Source organism: Maniola hyperantus, chromosome 6 (genome assembly GCF_902806685.2).
Source record: "Maniola hyperantus chromosome 6, iAphHyp1.2, whole genome shotgun sequence".
Taxonomy (NCBI): Eukaryota; Metazoa; Arthropoda; class Insecta; order Lepidoptera; family Nymphalidae; genus Maniola; species Maniola hyperantus.
Genome location: NC_048541.1, coordinates 6,893,627 through 6,915,869, shown reverse-complemented (window position 1 = coordinate 6,915,869; position 22,243 = coordinate 6,893,627). Strand labels below are relative to the sequence as shown.

At 37.6% G+C, this 22,243-nt stretch overlaps 1 protein-coding gene across 2 annotated transcripts in view; it reads right to left on the bottom strand.

Annotated features, from left to right (window-relative positions):
- Positions 1-22,243, bottom strand: part of LOC117983032 (paired box protein Pax-6-like) — a 60,246-nt gene that overhangs the window by 10,623 nt on the left and 27,380 nt on the right. For both annotated transcript variants that reach the window (XM_034969484.2, XM_069499048.1), the window contains exon 3: positions 13,716-13,856. In XM_034969484.2, the coding sequence (XP_034825375.1) occupies positions 13,716-13,856 (141 nt within the window). The remainder of the gene's footprint in view (positions 1-13,715; positions 13,857-22,243) is intronic.

Genomic DNA, 22,243 nt, shown 5'->3' with positions numbered 1-22,243 from the left:
GCACTCTTAGCTCGGGTCGACGACCGTGCAAGCGGGATACAAATATGTCATAATTTTCAAACTTGCTAAGATTTTGCTTCGTGAATTTTCACGTAAAATAGCAAGTGATGTACACAGGAAAAGGCTTTTCACGTAATCTTTCACATGCCACCTGTGACATGAGCCATCTCTATTGCGCACTATCATTGGTTTAACATAACAACAGCTACTAGTTTAATCGTAGACGTCCGTAGTAGTTTAATAGTAGAAACTTCTGCCGTAGCGGTGGCAGTAACAGTAGACAAAAGTTCATGTAGATACGATAAAAACTAAACTTTTTTATTATTGTAAGCAAAACTTTAAAATATAATAATAATAAGGATAAAAAGTAAATTGAAGTAGCGATGTATGTGAAGTAGAAATTTAGGGATGTTTAGGCATAAGTTTCATTAAAGACATTAAATTTATATCTACTTACTTAGTAGAATGTTCAAAAAATATTAAAGACTAACTGATGTGCCCTACCAACCATGCGAATATGTACCTAGCTTATGTAACTTCTGAATAAAATAGCTTCCTAACAATGAAAGAATTTCAGTAGTTTCAAAGTTTATCGATTACAAACAAATAAACGAATATTTCTCTTTTATAATATTACAGTAGGTATAAGTATTTTAACAATATAGTATAGATGACAACGTAATAACAAATAAACTGCATTATGTGATAAATTACAATTACTTTACTAACTAAACTTTTAAAAGGATAGAATTTAGTAAAAATATAAATAATTCATAAAAACATGGTTGTATTAGTACGTGATAATTTATAAATATATTATACATGAAAAAATTATAAAGAGCAATTTTCCTGCAAATAAAATGTATTATTTTACCAGTTAAAAGTCAGTTAAATTAAAAAAGATTTGGTACGTTTCGAGAAAAAATAAAACCATAGCCGTGACTCTTACGACAGACAACATTGTGTTTTGACACACTGCTGGGAACCAATTTAGTGCTGTAACAAATCAATAAATGTATCGATTTATTGGAACCTATGTGGATATCGATTTGATTTATATCCACCGTAGGTACAACGGGACGAGACCTTGTTAGTAAATGTCCAAAAAAACTTGTGATACAAAAAGCTTTTCGTTTCTTAATCGACATTGAGAATATACCTATAATAGATACTTAGTTTGTTTTGATATTGTTTTTATTTAGATATTTTCGTCTTAAAAATATTTACTAAAAATATAGCATATTAAAATGAAAATTAGTTTAATTAGCAATACCTAACTAGTCCAAATATATAAAAAGAAAAGCTGCCTGACTGACTAACTGACTGATCTATCAACGCACAGTTTAAACTACTGGACGGATCGGGCTAAAATTTGGCATGCAGATAGTTATTATGACGTGGACATCCGCTAAGAAAGGACAAAGTCGCGGGCATAAGCTAGTTTAACAATAAAATCAGACTGTAGGCCTAAGCAAAGTAATCCTAGACATTTTAAATACACCCAGATAGGTATAGGAAAATTGTGGAAGATAAAACCATAATATGTATATACCTAGGTACTGTAGGAAGTTAGCTGTCCCTCTAGTCTATGGATACCATATATAGGGACAGCTATATCTAACAACAATTGATCAAAACGCCCACAACACTAAAAGGTAAAAAAAAGCTTTTTAACAGCCTCTCATAAAACTTCTCGTCATTGGCTTCGCTAATTAATCGGCGCCAGTAAATAATAAAGGCAGGAGCCCCTACATTTTGTGGTTTAAGAATGCAATTAATCAAAATTTGGTCAGTAGCTAGACCCGGCCGTAACGCCTCGTAAGCCGATATCGATAAGTTGCGTAAGCCATTGTTCAAAACCGCGCCGTCATCGCCAACAAAGGCGGTAGTGGCACCTTATTAAAATTTAGACGGTCGCGATGAATCGCTCTGTTTTGATAACCGCTCCCGAAGACTATCGACAATTAACGTGAACACATCAAGAGGTGAAAGCGGTGTTTATGACAGATCCTATTATGTGCTCGATAAAAGGTTGAGGATTATTGTTTTGGTAGTTTCTTTCTTGAATAACAGAGCTATAAATTACCCGAGCATTAATCATTTTAATGTCGAAGTATTATGCAAAGGTAACTGTATATTATTATCTCTTCATTCTATTCGTGACACAGAAAATGATCTCCATTAAATCGCCTCTGAGGCGATAGTAGAGGCGCTACAAGTAGTGTTCCAATGGCAGGCTTCCACTCAAAAGAGAGCTAGTCGAAAAACCAACACTTGTAAGAAAATAAGTTTATCTGATTTAAGTATATTTTAAGCATATCGATCGTACATAAAACGGTTCAAGCCACGCCAATATACCACGACATAATGGTAGAGATCACTAACCACTTATGTAACTTGCACGGTGCACCCCATCTCTCAAATCAATATTGACCCTAAAACTCTTGCACCGCGCCGCCATGCGTAAATTATAAGGATTGTTTACAATATGAAAGTTGATAGTGTATTATGTATTTTAGCTAATCTTAAAATACCGGATAATTCTACTTAATTTTTTTAATCGATTGCTTATTAATTCTACGCAGGACTATCTATGGCAAGGGTAGGTACTAGGTAGGTATTTTTAAATAATGAAGATTTTTTTAAAGACTCATGGCAATTAGCTTATTTTTGTAGGATGTTCAAAACAAATATAATCAGAGAACAGATAAATAAACACAATCACACAATTAAATTACCGAACGAAATTGTTATCTGAAATAAAAATGAAAAATAAGATTTTATCGGTCACGGAACCATAAGAATGAAGTGCATTGAAAGTATGCCGCTGTTCAGTTATGAAATTTAATCAATTTAGTAAATTTCATAAGCACGCCGGGCACTGGGCACGCGTTTTATAAAAACGTGGGCCATTGTGCGCGATCATTTTGTTACAAATTTGATTAAAATTCTATTCGTTGTGTTCCTTGAATGCTCCATAGAGTTGATAATGTTTTGCGCTTAGACATTTCTTAGGCAATGTCATGTTCCTTATGCCAAATTGTGAGAGTTCTAAGAGTTTTGAGTTTTGTTTAACCTTACATAAGTACAAACAATTATTAACTATTATATTATGTATGAGTAAAAATAAATAACCAATACTACCAAACGTGCCGCCTGAGGACTAAAACTTCAATAACAACGTATATACCTAGTATTGAAGTAGGTAGGTACATAGTTAGTGAAACTACATAGGTACTCAGATAAGCATATGACGTTTCTTAAAGCTAAATATAAAGTAGTATGAAGTAGCATAATAATATACTCTCCTAAATATATAAAACGAAAAGCTGACTGACTGATTGACTGACTGATCTATCAACGCACAGCTCAAACTACTGGAGTCTGGACGGATCGGGCTGAAATTTGGAAATCAGATAGCTATTATGACGTAGACATTGGCTGAGAAATGATTTTTCAAAATTCAACCTCTAAGGGGGTAAACTAGGGGTTCAAAATTTGTGTAGTCCACGCGGACGAAGTCGCGGGCATTAGCTAGTTATAGTATAATAAAAACGAATATATTTTTAACTATTTAATAATAGTTTGCAGTCACTTCTATTAAATTTTGATGTCGCTCGTTATTCGATAGCGGCTCCTTCGTCAGCAGGTGGTCCGGTCCGGTCAACACGCTTTGATACACCGAAACCATCGTCCGATCCAATAGAATCAATCATAACTACATCTTGCCTCAGACGCCAATCCGCGCACTGAAACGGACAAAGCCTTATGCCTTGAGAGCACGTCGAAAATTTAAAGGTGCTTAGTAAACCTGAGTATGGTTCTGCGTTACCAGAAGTCAGAAGACAAAAATCAGTGGCGGACTAGGGTGGCAGATTGAGGGTGGGACGGATAAGGCGGTCCGCTCCGGAAATTGGGTCTAGCGGGCTTCCAAGTTCCAAACCTTTAGAAATCCTTTGATAAAATTTTCAAATATGTTCAAGTAGGTAAGTAAATTAGAGTAAGGTTGGAATTGGAAGCTCATATAAAATAAAGACTAAAGAGTGAGAGTTATTAATACCATACTGATCCATCCTGAATAATTAAAGGGTTTGCGCTCACTTTAAGACAGAACTGTCTTTTCAGAAATTTCATTTCATTTGACTTGAGGGTTGCAGCACGTAATAAACGGCTTAAACAGGTGCTGTGTAGACTTTTGTGATATTATACATCCACCACGGCTTCACTCAGGCAAAATATCTGAAAATTTAGGTCTATACCATAAATAAAATCAAGATGCGAAATCTTAAATTTATAGACCCAGAGCGGTTTATATCCTGACTAATATTATTATCCTGACTAATATTATAAAAGCGAAAGTTTGTATGTGTGTGTGTATGTTTGTTACTCCTTCACGCAAAAACAACTGGACGGATTTGGCTGAAATTTGGAATGAAGATAGATTATACCCTGGATTAACACATAGGCTACTTTTTATACCGGATGTGGCGGTTACCACAATAGAAACTAGATGGCGCTGTTCAATCGATGACGTAGTCCCGAACAAATGTACCGCCGATAGTAATCACACTAACGGAGTTTTCTGCAATCTGGACTATATATAGAAGTTTCAAGACATAACCGTCGGCCCAGCTGGCGCTACCGAGCACAACCAACCGCTCGGTGGGAGATCTTCCCTTTGGTACGGTCGAGCCTGCACACCGCTCCCGTACATTGGTGACTCCGACGTGATCAAGAACGGTCGCACACCTCAACAACCGACGAAATCAAGAATGGTCGCACACTACAACAGCCGACGTCATCGAAGATCAACCGCACACCGCCGCACTCCGCACTGCGCACTCAACGTGATCAAGGGTGATCGCATACACCGCAACACCTTTGGATCACACACCGCAAGCCCGACGTCTCCTCCAACTCCAAGTCTACAGCAACAGCAATCACATCGAGGCCTGTAAGACGGATGTAGCACAGCTTCGGGGCACAATGGCTCTGCACTCCATCACCAGCTACAGGCGTCCTGGTCCACCGCTTCTCTGGATGGTTAGCAGCCATTGCCCTTCACACGCCTTCACGCTACAACGCCACCTCTCTTCACTGCTTTACACTACGCGTTCATCTCGACGACGACGACAGGGTCTTCTCCGGTTGGCCGAAGGCCAAGCGGGGGTACGGGCCTCGAGGCGTAGCCTCCTTACCCGGGTAGGGCGCGGGGTATTCATGTTACCCCGGTGTTGGTCTTCTAGCCAGAATTTCACTGGCTAGGGCCCGCCATCTTGGCTTGGGGCCTCGTGGCTGGTTGCGTTCCCCGCGCTGCGGGCGATAGATTCGCCGTCGCGCACGGGGGTGGTGTCTGGTCCGGTGGAGATCTCCGCGCTGCAGACGATAGGCTGGCCATCGCGCGCGGAGATAGTGTCATATCCGGTGGGTCTAGTGTCGTCATCATCATCGCTAGGATCTCCTGCGTGCCACGCTAGTGGTGGCGGTCGTAGGAGTTCCCGAGGCAGAGGACGCCCCGTCGGTGGTCGAATAGTCAGCGGAGCGATGCCGTGAAGGTGTGTGTAAGGTCCGTAATCCGCGCGCGCAAACATGCGCCGCGCAAGTGTACGGACGTACTCCTCCACGGTGGGCGTCTTGAGGTCGCGATGAATGACATCATTCCTCACGTACCTCGGCGCTCCTACGATCATGCGTAGGCACTTGTTCTGCTGGACTTGTAAGCGGCTCTTCTGGTATTCTGAACAGAGAGCATACCAGGCAGGAGCCGCGTACGTCAGACGTGAGCGGACATAGGCTCCATAGATCCGGAGCTTGGTCTTCAGTGAGAGGCTTGAGGTAAGGATCTGGTACAGCATCGACGCGGCAGCCTTGGCGTGATCCACGGCGTGATTCACAGTGGGGATCATGCTCAGGCTATTGTCGATGTTCATCTCGGAGGAGAGTGATGTGGCGGTTACCACAATAGAAACTAGATGGCGCTGTTCAATCGATGACGTAGTCCGGAACAAATGTACCGCCGATGGTAATCGCACTAACGGAGTTTTCTGCAATCTGGACTATATATAGAAGTTTCAAGACATAACCGTCGGCCCAGCTGGCGCTACCGAGCACAACCAACCGCTCGGTGGGAGATCTTCCCTTTGGTACGGTCGAGCCTGCACACCGCTCCCGTACACCGGAAATCAAAGAGCTCCCGCGGGATTTTGAAAAACGTAAATCCACGCGGACGAAGTCGCGGGCATCAGCTAGTAGTTTCATATGTCAGTCACTCAGTCACTTTATCTCTTGATAATAATAGCTTATACTCGACAACAACCTGACACGTCTAGTCTACCATGATGTAATGACCATACACAACTCAAGTTAAACAGCTTCCTCAAAACCTCCTAAATTGCTTACTGTCTCTCAGATTAAAAAAGACAAAGCCTTTTCAATGTTTCGAGAACACAACCGCAAAAGCTTACTGTACAATTTTTAAGCAATTTTAACATCCGAGGTCAAAACACTGCATTACAACAAATATGTGAGCATTTACGCAGAACACTGACATGGCATCGCGTGCAATTTTCGCAAACACCATAGTCATGGGCGCACTGCGATCGAGCAATTATTTTAAACACATTTCAACAAATGACGATAATGTCAGCCAGAAACGGAGATAAGAGGAAAAAAACATACATTGATCATTGCACAGTAGCTCTTCCACGTCTAAACATAAAGACCAATTCACATGAACGAATGTCAAATAATTACCTGCACTTACTGCTTACTTCAATTTTATTTAAAAGGAATACTATATTTTTAAGTCTCATGCGGGGCTCTAGGCTATTAGCGTAATAGTTGCTCTGGCTTGAAATAACATTGAAACATATTACCCACTACTCTTGCGAGTTATTTTTTCAAGGCATTAATTTCTTTCGCCTAATTTTATATCGACTCAATCGATTTATTTGAATCGATAATATTTATTTCTTTTGTAATGATTGGTTATTTTATATTTTGACAGTATTTAGACTTCAATTGTATGAAATATTGGAAGTACTTAAATAGAGTATGATATGAGTAGTTTTATACGCCTAGATTATAGGTAAAGTACCTACCTACCTCAGTAGGATGCAAAAGTTTTAACAACTTCATAGGATGAAAGAAAAACATATTTCTTTCAGCCAAATAGTGATTGTAGCTAAGTATTCGTCTGCCACTGGAGGCAAAGCCTCGTTATCAATTTTTTGTTCCATGGTGCCAAACTATAGTAGGTAGGTACGCGACAGGTCGAAATGGCAATCGGGGTGGGACTACCCGCACAACCCCCACGCGAACCCGGCGCGGGCGTGCGCGGGCTTTGTGCGGGTATGCGGGGCGTCCCTCCACCTTATACCCCGATTTGCCATCTCGATCTGTCGTGAATTGCGGCACTGCGGAGTAGGTATATGAAATAGCATAATATGAAGGCAAAGGCTGCCGGCGCTGCCGACACATACCTACATAGCATAAAGTTAAATCGTCAATTTGAGATAGGATACCTATGTTATTAGTTCATAGTCGATAGGTTCATTTCATTCATATTTTTGTACTAGCTGATCCGCCCCGGCTTCGCTCGGGTGGAGTATTTCGGACTGGGAGTGTCATCGTGAAGCCGTTGCTTGATAACTAAAATATCAATTCACTATCAGAAATTCTAAAATCCCCACGATTTAGGACTTTAGTACTTTGCAGCATCAGGATTGAGGAGTTAGGATCCGAAGTTCAATGATGTAGCCTATGCTTGGTACCTAAATTAATTTTGCATCATCCGCAGTTACTGAAACATTATAGTTTAGGAGTGCTGTACCCTACATCATCAGGGTTGAGGAGTTGGGACTTGAAGTCTGAGAATAAAGTCGTTGCTTGGTACCTACAATATGAATTCACTATGAACACTTCCTGAAACTTGATAACTCAGGCGGGCAGTAACCCTGCAGCATCAGGATTAACCACCTCCTTTTTGACAGTCGGTTAAAAACCGATGACCTTGAAATATTTACGGAACAATCTTTAAAATATCCCCTTTCTAACAAAAAAATAATGAATGAAATCGGACTACGCGTTAATGAATTACAACTCAGTATACATTTTAACTTTCGTCCCCTCTCCTACGGGAACCATGCTGAATTTCGGGATAAAAAGTATCCTATATTCTTCCTCATAGTATGACCTCAAATCGTACCAAGTTTCATTGGAATCCATTCAGTAGTTTCAGCGTGATGCGCGGCCGTGATACAGACAGACAGACAGACAGACAGACAGACAGACAGACAGACAGACAGACAGACAGACAGACAAAAATGAAAAAAAAATTACAGTTTTGGGTTCAGTATCGATTATAGAGTGCCCTGGAAAATAAAAATTTCAAAATATTATCTTCAATGTACAGAATTTGACCTGTTACAGTTTTATCGATGTAGAAAAAAGAACCACCTCCTTTTTGACAGTCGGTTAAAAACCGATGACCTTGAAATATTTACGGCACAAACTTTAAAATATCCCCTTTCTAACAAAAAAATAATGAATGAAATCGGACTACGCGTTAATGAATTACAACTCAGTATACATTTTAACTTTCGTCCCCTCTCCTACGGGAACCATGCTGAATTTCGGGATAAAAAGTATCCTATATTCTTCCTCATAGTATGACCTCAAATCGTACCAAGTTTCATTGGAATCCATTCAGTAGTTTCAGCGTGATGCGCGGCCGTGATACAGACAGACAGACAGACAGACAGACAGACAGACAGACAAAAATGAAAAAAAATACAGTTTTGGGTTCAGTATCGATTATAGAGTGCCCTCGAAAAAAAATTTTCAAAATATCTTCAATGTACAGAATTTGACCTGTTACAGTTTTATTATAAGTATTGATTGATTGATTGATTGATTGATTGATGATGATTGATGATATTGATGATATTGATATTGATAGTACGATTATGACCCTATGTGTGATCTGCTGGAAAGTTACAATAGGTAGGTAGGTATCACCAGTAGATTAACCAACTACCTATAACTAATTTAACGGCTCGGTTTTGCAGAGCTTCCTATCTAGAATGCTATCGTCTCCTAATCCGGTCTTCAATGATATCGTAAACCAGAAATGGTCTCATAAGCGAAACCTGTTTAACAGACTCACGCACACCCTACTTGCTCTGTACTAGAGAACTGCAAAAGAATTCACGAGGAAGTTTAAATTCCATTTAAGAGCATGGAATATCACTCCTTATGGGTCGTTATTATGGGTTAATTTACGTTGTTGCGCGGAGATGCAATAGAGCTGATTTTGTGGCATCGCGCAGGGCACAAGAGGTGTCGTTGATGCAATTATCGCAATTGGCTCGTTGGCCTCAAAGCTAAAACCGCCCATCATGTTCTTTCAGATGTGTGTGCCGTTTTCGTAATCCGCATTTTTAATCAACATGATACTGTACAAGACACTATATAATATAAATGTTTTAATCATTTAAGGTGCATTTTGTCCACACGACTGAGATAAAAGAAAGATACGCGTGACAGTGATGTCTCACGAAACATTGCCATCACCTCGAACTTTAAATAACCTATCCCTAAACATTGATTGCCTACAATTTTACTTATACCTACTAGTATTGATAGGAAGAACAAGAGAAAGTCTACAACTTTGTGTAGTTTATATGTTATTATTAGGTATTATTAGTTTAGAATGTTTGTAAGTTACAATTACTTTCCGCCATATATAAACATAAAATTTACAAAAATATTGTAAGTCTGAGATATAATGCCTGGAAGTAAAGCGTAAGGATATCTTACATTTCAATTTCCGTTACGTAATTCTATTATTGATGGCACTCATAGGTACCTAAGTGTTATGTAACCAAATATACCTTTTTAGTATCTTCAGTGACTGCTGACTTACAATCTTCATCCACTGGCTAAAATCTTAACGCAAATGAATTTAGTATTTAAGATACGATCATATTCTTAGTAAACAAAAATTTTTTGTTTACTAAGAAATATGATTGTAACTCAAAATCTCTAAAAAATAACGATGTATACACGACGAGTTACGTTATATTACATTTCGACGGGATTAATTAAACTGCGCCTAAATAAACGAAGTCGTGTTTACAATTTCAAAATTAATTAGCGGATTTTATTTCCTAATTAGTTGAGCGATCCTCAAAAGCGTTGATGGCATTCGTTTATCTTATCATTATCTCATAATCTTACAAATTCCGCAAATTATAAGTAATCAAAAAGTGCACAATGATATCCAAATCGAATAAATGATTTGAGTTTGAGTTTACTAACTGTAAATTTTTAAAAACCTACCTATGAGTTAAAAAATTGAATAAAGATTATTCAATTTAGTAAAGCAAATTAACTATTTTGCTTTATTATCCAAAATATTGTTATGAATTTATTTAAAAAAACAAGTAGGTATCTCACGGATTGCATTTTCAATAATTTTTTAAAAGATTATAAACATAATGTATACCTAATCTAATTTTCAATGATTACTGTAACAAGTTTTGTAAAGCTGTTTAGAATTTTGAAGGATTCTTTTCTTGCCTTATTTCCGTATACAAGAAGGTACGGTGTTGACGTAACAGGATCAGTAGATACTAGATAGCTATATGTATATGCCACCTAGAGCAGCCTACTACGTTTTAAGCAGCTGTTTTTTTCATAGGTCGCCCAAACCTCTGTCTCATATTACAACGTATCCGTTGTCGGTAAGCCGGCAGCCATCACCGAAACTAATAGACCATATTCGGGGTTGCACTTCGTTGGCTTTACCAGCTGACCCACCAAAACGTATTGACACGACTGAAAGTTCAATACACAAGTGGTCTAATCGCCTAATTGGATATCCAGCTATTAGTGGCTGCGTGGATAACCGTGCGCCTATTACATCTGACCTTGTTAGCTAAACACATTAGGTTGAAGTTAATGTGATTAATTTATTGGTTCATGCACAAGGTATAGTCAAGTTAATATTATTCATCATCATCATGATCAACTCATCACCGCTTCACTACTTACCATGAATCTCCCCTCAAAATGAGAAGGATTTAAGGCCATAATCCGGCTCACTCCAGAGCACGGGTCTCCTCTCAGAGAAAGAAGGTTTTTAGCCATAGTCTACCACGCTGGGCCGTGAAAAGCTTGCAGATAGTCAGACAGACACACTTTCGCATTTATAATGTTAGTTTGGATAGTATGGATATGGATTCAATGTAATACCTATTAAAATTTTCATTGGATCGCCTGTAACATTGCTTAAGCCACGTTTCGTATGCTTTCGGCTTAACTATATTTTGTGTACCCATGTATTGTTAGCTTTCATTTTTACATAAGATATATCAGATACACCTACCTACAGTATTTTTATTCGTTGATTCCAAAGAGCAGAAATGTAATTCAAACCGCATCAGTTTCAAAAATTGTCTTGCTCTTTGATTTCGAATCGACGGATTAATGACTTGTAACTGACAGAGTTATTTATTACCTTTCTAAAAATAACAATTATTATGCAATTATATGGCTATTATTATTGTATAGGTATTATTATCTCCTGTTAAACGGAATTAGACTATTCTAAAAGTAAAGAAGGCAACAAGCAATGTCTTATAATACAAGTAAAGGGAAAAATCCTAAAACCGTGAATTTTTGATTTGCTGGCTTTGCTGGCTGTACAACTCTATCCCTCGAGAGTCCAATAATATGATATTCTATATTAATATCATATAAGTACTTATACAAAAATTGGGGCCGATTCTCTTGTACACAATCTCTAAACTAAACTAAATTAACGGGTCTAATCTAGTGCTATCCTTTTCCGCAAGCAGCATTATGAAAGGGTTAGCAATAGATTTAGATGTGTCATTTTAGTTTAGTTTAGAGATTGTGTACAACGGAATTAGTAGCATTGTACAATAAACAATTGTCAAAAATTCTTAAAACTAGAACTAAAGTTAAATATAAATTATCATTCAGTAACAACGTCGTCAAAAAGTCCACCCCTGGGTTGCCCCTGGGCCAAAAGTGCTCATCAAGCTAGTAGCAGCATTGTCACGCTGATTGGCGGTGGACAATTCTTGGACCGCAGGTAGACCCCAGAGCGCGGATCGCAGCCGCTTTAGACGACGGCCGATGCTTCCTCGCCCAGCAACCCAACCCAATTATAACGTAATCGAAACAATTCCTCACGTTTTCCTTCACCGTTAAAGCTACTTTGTGATATTTTCATTCGCTCTCACTAGTTCAACTGATTAGTTTAACCGTTGAACCAGTGAGGCTTTTAATACTTAAAACGAACACCTCTGAAAATTAATTAGGAATTAGAATTCCGGGTTCGGGATCGACCCCGGAACCCGGAATAGGAAACCGAAGTTTGAACCTAGTTATCACCGGGATAGCTAGTCTGTTATATTATAATAAGCAAGTATTTCAATTATCAGTTAGCAACGCTTTCTTACATCTAACGTTTCGGAGAGTTATGTGCGTTTTTACATAATTAAACTATCACTTGCTTTAACGGAACATCGTGAGGAAACCTGCATGCCTGAGTTCTGAGAACCTGTTCTGCCAATACGCACTTGGCCAGCGTGGTAGACTATGGCCAAAACCCTTCTCACTCTGACCCGTGCTCTGTAGTGAGCCGGCGATGCAGGGTTGATCATGATCATGATGATGAAAACTTTATTCCATACTTAGGATTCCGTAACGTAATAATAATAGCCCCCCCCCCCTGACAACTTACTCATATGGACTGTCTGTCTATAATATTGTCACAATCATTTCAGTATTGTAGGTGTTACGTTACTACAACGGACTTTGGTCAGAACTATAACTATAAAATAGAACCTATTTAGCTCGCACAGTCGCACAGTGTTCTCAGAAACTTGCCATCTATTAAATGCGAGCGTTGGTTATAATTCCTCTATTGATTGTTAATGTGTATTTTCTTAATAATAGGGCTGGATAAGGACTTGACATTTTAGTTATTGTAATCAACTTTACCTCGATTAAAGACTGACATGACATTGAACATAGGTAAGTAAGCACCTAATTGAAATATTTTTTAAACTTGAAAAAAATCGGTAGGTATCCACCATCTTTAAAATTTGGTAGGTAGGTACACTAAGTGAAACTAAAATATTATGGAAAACCTTGACGCTGGAACCAGGACAGCTTGTGAACTACCCAACTTCTTGACGACTTAAACAGATGTCGTGGTTAGGCGTATGACTTGATTTCGATGAATAGCTAGTTCAAAGTGATACCAGTCGGATGATGGAGCAGGAAGGTGGTCTCAGCAACTCAGCCCTATTAAACATAGCTCCACCGAGTTTGTACTTACTAGACTTGTCTCGACAAGTAGTTGATAGACCTTAGTGATCAAGGTATAGATAGGCAAAGGCACAGAAAGGTGGTTGCCTGGTGGAATACATTCCTTCTACATGTCGCAGCTGGTTAAATTTTTTAATTCACACTTGTTTAGTTTTATTTATGTGGTCGCGATTTTGCTTAGGCACTTAAAATGCACAAGTTTGAAAAGAAGATGAATGTGCAGGTACGGGCTCAGTCAAACGTGATCGCCCAAGGCGCTTATGATATTATACGTAAAGAGGGAACATTTAGCTCCCGACTTATACAAAATCTTTCACCATTATTATCTAACTGAGATCATTGTTCCTTACCTTCAGAAATGAGCCTCTCGCGAATCTCCCACGCGAAGATCGTTGGGTTTTCCCTTTTGTACTGCTCTATCTTGGAAACAACCGCCGGCGTCGCAACTTTCGGTTTGCTTCCACCGATTAGCCCCGGAGGTCGAAGAGTGCCTGTAATTTAACACTTTCGATAAAACACGCTCATAGTCTTTAATATTCTGTACAAGGTCCCGTCCGTATCCTGTCGGCAATTCATATCAAATTAAAATAATTACGCGCTCTTTCATCAGAGTACAGTGAGCAAACATCTTAAGAAAATAGACCTTCGGGCAATAATTGAAAAACTGACACCTGAAAATTTTTGAGCAGAAAAAAAGTCATACTAAATCAAATTAAACCTTTAATAAAAATACCGATAATAGCGGCACGGTACCGATTGATGCAATTTCATTGAGCGCCAAACGTGAGTAAACGCAAACTGCTGTCGCAATGCCCTGCTCACTGATCATTTAAGGTAGCGACGTGTAAGTGCTTTTAGAACTTATTGCAACGGACTAGGGCTCGAATTGCTTTCGCGAAATCTGTCACACGCTACCGCTTCAGCTTTCAAAGGGAAGGTGGACGTGCTTTCTTTAAAAAAGTTTGATAATCAAAGCTGCGGTGCGGAATAACAATGAAAACTGCAAATTAGTATTAATTATAGATACAATGACATCGGCCAAATGAAGGCGGCCCAGCGAGACGAGAATCTTTAATTTGTTTTATGGTTAGACTAACTTTTTACGAATGAACTTTTTTTGTTTCACCCTTGACACCCTTTATTGATATTCGGATCAATTTAACTTAGTGCGATATGCAGTATGCACTATAATTGACGTTTTATTCAAGCCGGGTAAACAAAAAATAATTTCAAACACTCCCACGGAGGACGGATGGTTCGGAATTCCTATTATGTCAATAAAGTCTTGGAGGAGCAATTCAATATTTGGATCCTTGCGTAAAAACACCGTATAAAATATATCTACCTATTACTTATGCTTTATTTGATACAAAAATTTAATATTTGCACCCTACAGTCTCTTTAGTTCTTGTGCGTTGTTTCTATGTTTGAATGTGTGCGGGGAAGAGTTAAGAGGCCAGCGATGGATGAATTGCCCATACAAACGTAATACCAAAATAATTTGTAATTCGAGAATATCTCCAATGGATGCAAGTTGTATATACCTAGGTTCATAAATGTATATCAGTACCTCAGTACCCTTATTATAAATACAAAAGTGTGTTTGTTTGTTGGTTTGGTGGTTTATTGGTTTGTTGGTTTGTTGCTTTGTTGGTTTGTCCTTCAATTACGTCGCAACGGTGCAACGGATTGACGTGATCTTTTGCATGGGTATAGATCAAGACCTGGAGAGTGACAGGCTACTTTTTATCTCGGAAAATCAAAGAGTTTCCACGGGATTTTTAAAAAACCTAATTCCACGCAGACGAAGTCGCGGTTATCAGCTAGTTGCATATATTTTCAAAATACTTTGAGGAAGGGGACGGAGTAAAAGTACATATTTTTTCTCTTTCTACGCTAGAATGGGTCTCTATATTTTATTATGAGTCGATGGAAATGGTCATTTTATCAGTTCAACTCGAAATCCTTTGATTAGGCCCATAGGCCTCTATAATTCTAATGGTGAGATTATTAGGTATTATGTGTCAAACTCAATGACGTCCGTCAATGAACATAACAAAATGTGCAACTTATTTACTCGTGGTTTACTCTGAAATCCTTGTTTTTAGGGTTCCGTACCTCAAAAGGAAAAACGGAACCCTTATAGGATCACTTTGTTGTCTGTCTGTCTGTCTGTCAAGAAACCTACAGGGTACTTCCCGTTGACCTAGAATCATGAAATTTGGTAGGTAGGTAGATCTTATAGCTGACATTTGGGGAAAAATCTGAAAACCGTTAATTTAGGGTTAGATCACACAAAAAAAATTAAATTGTGGTCATTAACTAATAATTAGTATTTTCAATTTTCGAAGGAAGTAACTATATCAAGTCCAAGTGGGGTATCATCTGAAAGGTCTTTACCTGTGCATTCTAAAACAGATTTTTATTTATATTTATGCATCATAGTTATTGAATTATCTTGCAAAATGTCGAAAAAATACGACTGTTGTACGGAACCCTCAATGCGCGAGGCTGACTCGCACTTGGCCGGTTTTTCTAGCATACCTAGCTCACCCGCATCCCGCGTGCCCTTCCGTCAGCCAAAAAGAGATAGAAATAACCCGCTACAATTTTTGCATGCACCTCGAGTTGAAGTTGCGAGCAGTGTTCGCCGCATTCTTAATATACGAATATCTAACCATAGTGCTCGGTGATACAAGATTTTTAGCTAGCTTGCTAGGTATATAGATTAATAAATAAACATGCGTCAAGCACAATTAGTTTCTGGAAAGCTTACACTTAACTAACCAATCGATACTAGGAAATTATTCACTTGTAATAATTGCTTTTTTAACCTGTAACGAGCCTGAACACAATTTAATCGATTATTTAATTAAGTAGCTTATTAGCGCGGGGCGCATTTTAATCTGTTTTATAATTGGATATAAAATTGAAACTTCACAGCGTGAATTGCAAATTCAGCATAAATTAGCTGGAGCCGAGGTCTAGGCAAAAAATTGTTGGATTCTGTAATTCCTAAATCAGTTAGTAGATAATGGATGAGTGCGTGCTTCGAGACAATTACACAAAAAGGCATCGGAGGCCGCATTCCGTCGAACGGGCGCGCGAAACGTTTTTGCCTCACAAACAACGGCCCTCCATACCGATCACGCTGAATAATTCATCACATTATTTATATTCTCATTTTTGTCAACGCCATTCACGATGAATTCATAAGGGTCTTTATGTCTTGATAAGACTAAAGCTTAAGACCGAAAATGGCGAGAAATGCAAAAAGACGCTCTGCGTTACACGTATGCAGCTCTGCGGAACTTTTTAGCTTTTAGCTTAACAACCACGGCGAACTTAATGGCCATGGTGATAGTTTTTCCTTAAAACGAGTTTATTGGAAAACTGCACTTAAAAGGATTTCTGTGTCTCCCACAGTAGTCTGATTAACTCATTATAATAAGGACTGGACTACGAGATGTGCCTGATTAGGACTGTATAGCGGTTTCACTTATTCAATATTGGTACATATTATGAATTTGTTATAGGTAGATACAAATAAACCTTCCTCGTGAATTAATGTTCTGAATATTAATGAAACAAGGTATTGAAATCACATAATATACCAATTTTATCGGAATCGAACCTGTTATAGGGGAGAAATGGTATCTAATTACCTTTGTTATGTATAAGTCTTAGACCTATTATAGGTATCAGTATGGTAAAGATTAATAATCTACTTTTTAGGGTTCCGTACCTCAAAAGAAAAAACGGAACCCTTATAGGTTCACTTTGTTGTCTGTCTGTCTGTCAAGAAACCTACAGTGAACTTTACGTTGACCTAGAATGGATCATGAAATTTGGCAGGTAGATAGGTCTTATAGCAGAAGGGGAAAAATCAGAAAACCGTGAATTTGTGGTCACATCACACAAAAAAATATTAATTTTGCGGTCATGAACTAATAATAATTACCTAGTGTTTTAAATTTTCAAATTAAGATAACTATACCAAGTGGGGTATCATATGAAAGGCCTTCAGTTGTGCAATCTAAAACGGATTTATTTTTATGCATCATAGTTTTTGATTTATCATGCAAAATGTTGAAAAAATACGGAACCCTCGGTGCGCGAGCCGGACTCCCGGAGACTCGGCTCAGATCACGATGATCTAAAAAACAATAACCCCTTTCCTATATTTTATCTCCACAACGTAGATAGGTACCTATTAATTGGAATTCCTTCATTTGCCTACATTCTACAGTTGAGTTTCAACGTTGCCTTTCACCACTCCGGATATTTATTAATGATTGAAACTTACACCTACCTATAATAGTACCTACAATACTATTCCTGGTTAGACTAGCTAGCCGCTCTCCTTCAGCTACGTTTTGATTGATAGGTAAATTGTGGGAGGCCGGCACACTGATCATTTTGCGGTAATTAAATCGGCTAGGAACCTAGCATGACCGGAGCCAATTACTTGCCGTTGCCTAGGCGCAAGCGAATCGTGTGAGGTATCTGAAATTGTTGTTATTGCGCGAAACGCGGCCGAGCCTCCTTCCTTCTTGCTGGAATCGCTATTAATAAGGTTTCCATGATTGAAGGTTTATTTATAGGGAATCATTTGTAAGAATTCTACTCTACAAAGCAAGCAAAACTTTTAGAACAATTGAGATGCTGTAAAGCTACAGGAAGAAACTGAAACTGAAAGCTATAGATCAAAATCACAAACTTTGGACTCAATTTCAACACAGTTTTAGGTCGTTTTACTTGAAAATGAGCTTATGTGTAGGTTATTCAGTGATCGAAATGAACTTTGGGTCTCAATTTCAAGTATTAGGCCTTTGTGTATGTATGGAAATGAGTTCAGATTTGTATTTAGTAGAATAAAACATCCGTGTTAAAGAAAAAAAAAATCGATCAAAGTATAGGTAATTATACCGTCTTGTTCATTAGCTTCTCAATCCTCAATTAATATATCCACTGGACGTAATATAATTAATATACTATATTAATTATAGGGCGTACCTACCTACACCTGATTTCACTATTCAATAATAATTATTGTAGGTAACTATATGTATTGTATCATTCTAATTTCTAACTACTGATGCAACGTTTTGCTAAAAAAAATATTACTAGCAATAAAAACGCAAAATTCCCAAGATTGACTTTATTTACATTACTTATATTATACCTACTAACTTAAAATATAAGTGGATATTAAAAAACTCATACTTTAGTCTTTACAGGTTTTATCGTTCAAACAGAAATGAACAATTAATCATCGGATGAGGACACGACCCTACAAACGGCACAATACGTACCTAAAACGTCAGTTAATAAATTTCCAAACAACAGTCATTTATGGGCGCTTAAAGTCATTACACGGTGCGTCTACAAAGAAGGACAGCATGTTTTAAGCGACGCAGAAAGGCCTGAATTCAGTTGATTAAATTTGTATTAAAACGACTCTTTATATTGGCTGGCGCTAACCGGCGGGAAGTGCCGACTCATTCACCTAATAGATCAGAATCTTTAACAGCAAAGTGGTCTATACGCTATGGTCGCCAGGGCTCCAAGATATCTAGGACTGTCCTCTTATCATGAAAAGGAAACAAAACCTAATGTAGCTTTCCTTCCACTGTTGCAGAGACAGGAATGCTTTTTATACCCACTGTTCAGTTATAACTACTTATCACTTAGCTGACTCGCCCGGATTGAAATCGTACGGGTAGATATGTAACTATGGAGCATACTTTGTCTTTGCTCAGAATTTTTGAGATTTATGGCAGAGACTTAACGGTTAAGGTAACGTTATGGTACTGTAAAACTTTGATCACCAATAAAAGCAAAAAGGATTGCACGAGTTGGAGTTTGTTAACTTTGGACTCAAATGTAAAAAAAAATCAAAGTAGTAAAGTAGGGCACAACCTACTTTGGTTTTTGTGTGCTCAAAGTTTAACGGTAACCGTAACGTACCTTTTACTGGCTGTCATGCAAGTTGCAACTGGACTTAAATAATACCTTAGCAAAGTTAGTGGATATTTTATAGATGTCAGCCTGAAGTTTTTTCGAGACGCACTCGGTCTGTTAGCGATAAATTGAACAAAATCCATTTAACAATTTTCGAGATTGGTGCTATTAAATAGACTGATTTAGTGAGTTGACTTCACTTTGTTCGTAAGGTAAGGTATGTCACCTCAATCTATTAACTTGAATTATGAATCAAGGCATCGTCAAAGGTTGCACGCGCAGACGAAATTCCACGGACACATTTGCTAGCTATTTGCTTTCTGGTTTCTAATTTGAACCGCTAGATAACAAACACATTTCCAGCATCAGATTTTTCCTCGTGCTTTTAATATGGGTACCTTCAAGTCAAGAATGAATACGCTATCTAGGTATTTTTTTTATTCAGATACAAGTTAGCCCTTGACTGTAATCTCACCTGACGGTAAGTGATGATGCAGTCTAAGATGATAGCGGGCTAACCTGGAAGGCGTATGGCAGTTTTTATTAAACCCATACCCCTTTGGTTCCTAAACGGCATCGTACCGAAACGCTAAATCGCTTGGCAGTACGGCTTTGTTTATGTTAGATATCTGCTGCATTATTACTTGCCAAAGGCTTTTAAATCTACCCACTAGAGGCGTTTTCTTTCCATAGATAGACATACGTAATATACCTACCATTAATGGGTAAAAAGCACTGTCCTGAAAAAGTACTGGTATATTTGGTAACCCTATTAAACCTAGTTTATAAATTTTAATGCAACGCGTGTGTTAACGATGCCTGATTCGGTGATTGATGAGTTTTTTGTCCAAAAATTAACTAGACAGCTTGCTTCTTCAGAAGTTTACAATATGTCTAAAAAAAAAACTTGATTTTTATGAAAACAAAGCTACACCAAAGTTCAATAAAACATCGCTTGTACCCTTTCATGCTTTTTTTCTCCACAAAATATGAACAAATATTTTTTCATGTTTGCAAGTTTGTTAGAAATTTATACATGTGTGAAATACCTAACACGTTTAACTCTACATTTTTTTATACCTATCAAGGAACTCATAGAGCCCCAATTAACATTTTTGCGTAGAAAAACCATTTGAGCCTACTAAATCTCTGATGGTCTACTTTTATGTTTCAAAAGTGGTCATACTAAGTATATGCAAAGTGACATAAAAACTTATAAGCTATTAATTACGTGCTCGTATGTGTTACAGAGTAATTAAAACATTTAGATACAAGTTTTAATTAACATTACATTAATAATATTTGCATAAAATCATTTTTAACAAAATGGTACATTATTATTTACTTAAATAAAAAACGGTCAATTGCGAGTTGGATCTCGCTCTTTTATGGTTTCATATATATCACGATTCACGAACAACATAATTATTTTGGTTACATGAAATATTCCTGTACCGAGCCAGAACATAGCAATAAACCGTGAAAGAAAAACCCAAAAAATGTACGTTTGTTTTGGTCACAACTTATTAACTATTTTATGAATCGTTGTTTTCAGTATTTGTTGTTTAAATACAATATATGGTGGTAGGTGTGTGTGTGTGTGTGTGTGAACCACCTTAGTGGTTTTTTTGTTGTGTTAAAAGTATTTGTAAAATGTTCAATATTTGATAGTTAATAAAAAAAAAAAAAAAAAAAAAAAAAGGTACATAATATACCGAAATTTCATATTCCTAAATTCCTTACTACTTCAGTTTTTGAGACGACCCCGTCACAAAAATGGTCTGAACTGACAACTTTTCAAAAACCTGCATCCACGTGGATACAGTTGCGGGCAACCATCGGGCAACAGCTAGTTTGTTAATAAATTGTAAGACCTACTTAACCTTTACGTGACAAAGTTTCATGATACAAGCTGTCAATCTGTCATTAATTTATTGTTCATATTTTATCATAAGTAAGTAATCCTCAGATTGCGAATGCCCTAAGTGAATTATTATAATCAATATTTAACAGAATATTAAGTATGTCGGAAGTAGAACGAAAAGATCATAAAAAACTCATAATAGTGACATACTATCCGGTACCTATATCTTTAATAATATTTTTTGAATTTTACTTTTCTAAGCTACAAACCTATATGAGAAAATATGATGAAAAGATTGTTATTAGAACACTATTGTAAAATGAAATCCCGAAGGAAACAAAGGCTTAATCGTCGCACCTACTGGACTATCATTACCATAAAATAGCTGGCTAAAAATATCATTTCTTCGACGGCAAAGATCATTAACTATTCAAATTGACTCACGGGAATTGGAGCGTAAAAAGAAAAAGCATAGTTTATGGAAAGAATGTCAACCCTGGTAATTCAATTTTGATTATAGGACCAATGCCTAAATACGGCTTCATTACGCGCTGCGGCGATCCGCAGACAATCTTTTTGAGTAGATATCATTACCAGCGTTTCATATCGAAATAAAATGACTACCTACTAGCAAATTAACTTTGAACTCCGTAACTTTTCCTTTATTTGGTTGTTTAGAAAGCTCAAGATAGATTAAAGAAAAGAACTTAAATAATATCCGATGAAGAACTTAAAAGACACACAGGTACTTATCAATATACCTCTAATAAATAATAATCATTAGGTAAGCTAATTTGATTGTACACAAATCTTTAAATTAAACTGACATAAATATAAAAGACTGTAAATACACGATTAAAAAGAAAAAAGGTACCTTTTGACAATATTCCCCGACAAATGGCATAGCAAGCAATAGGACCAAATTAAGCAAAAGTGTGAACGTCTAGTATTTTCGGAATAGGTAGGTAGGTACTTTAACATTACTTTCTTGTAAAAGCTCGCACTTGATAATATGTAGTTTAAATCATGTATTTACATATATATTATATT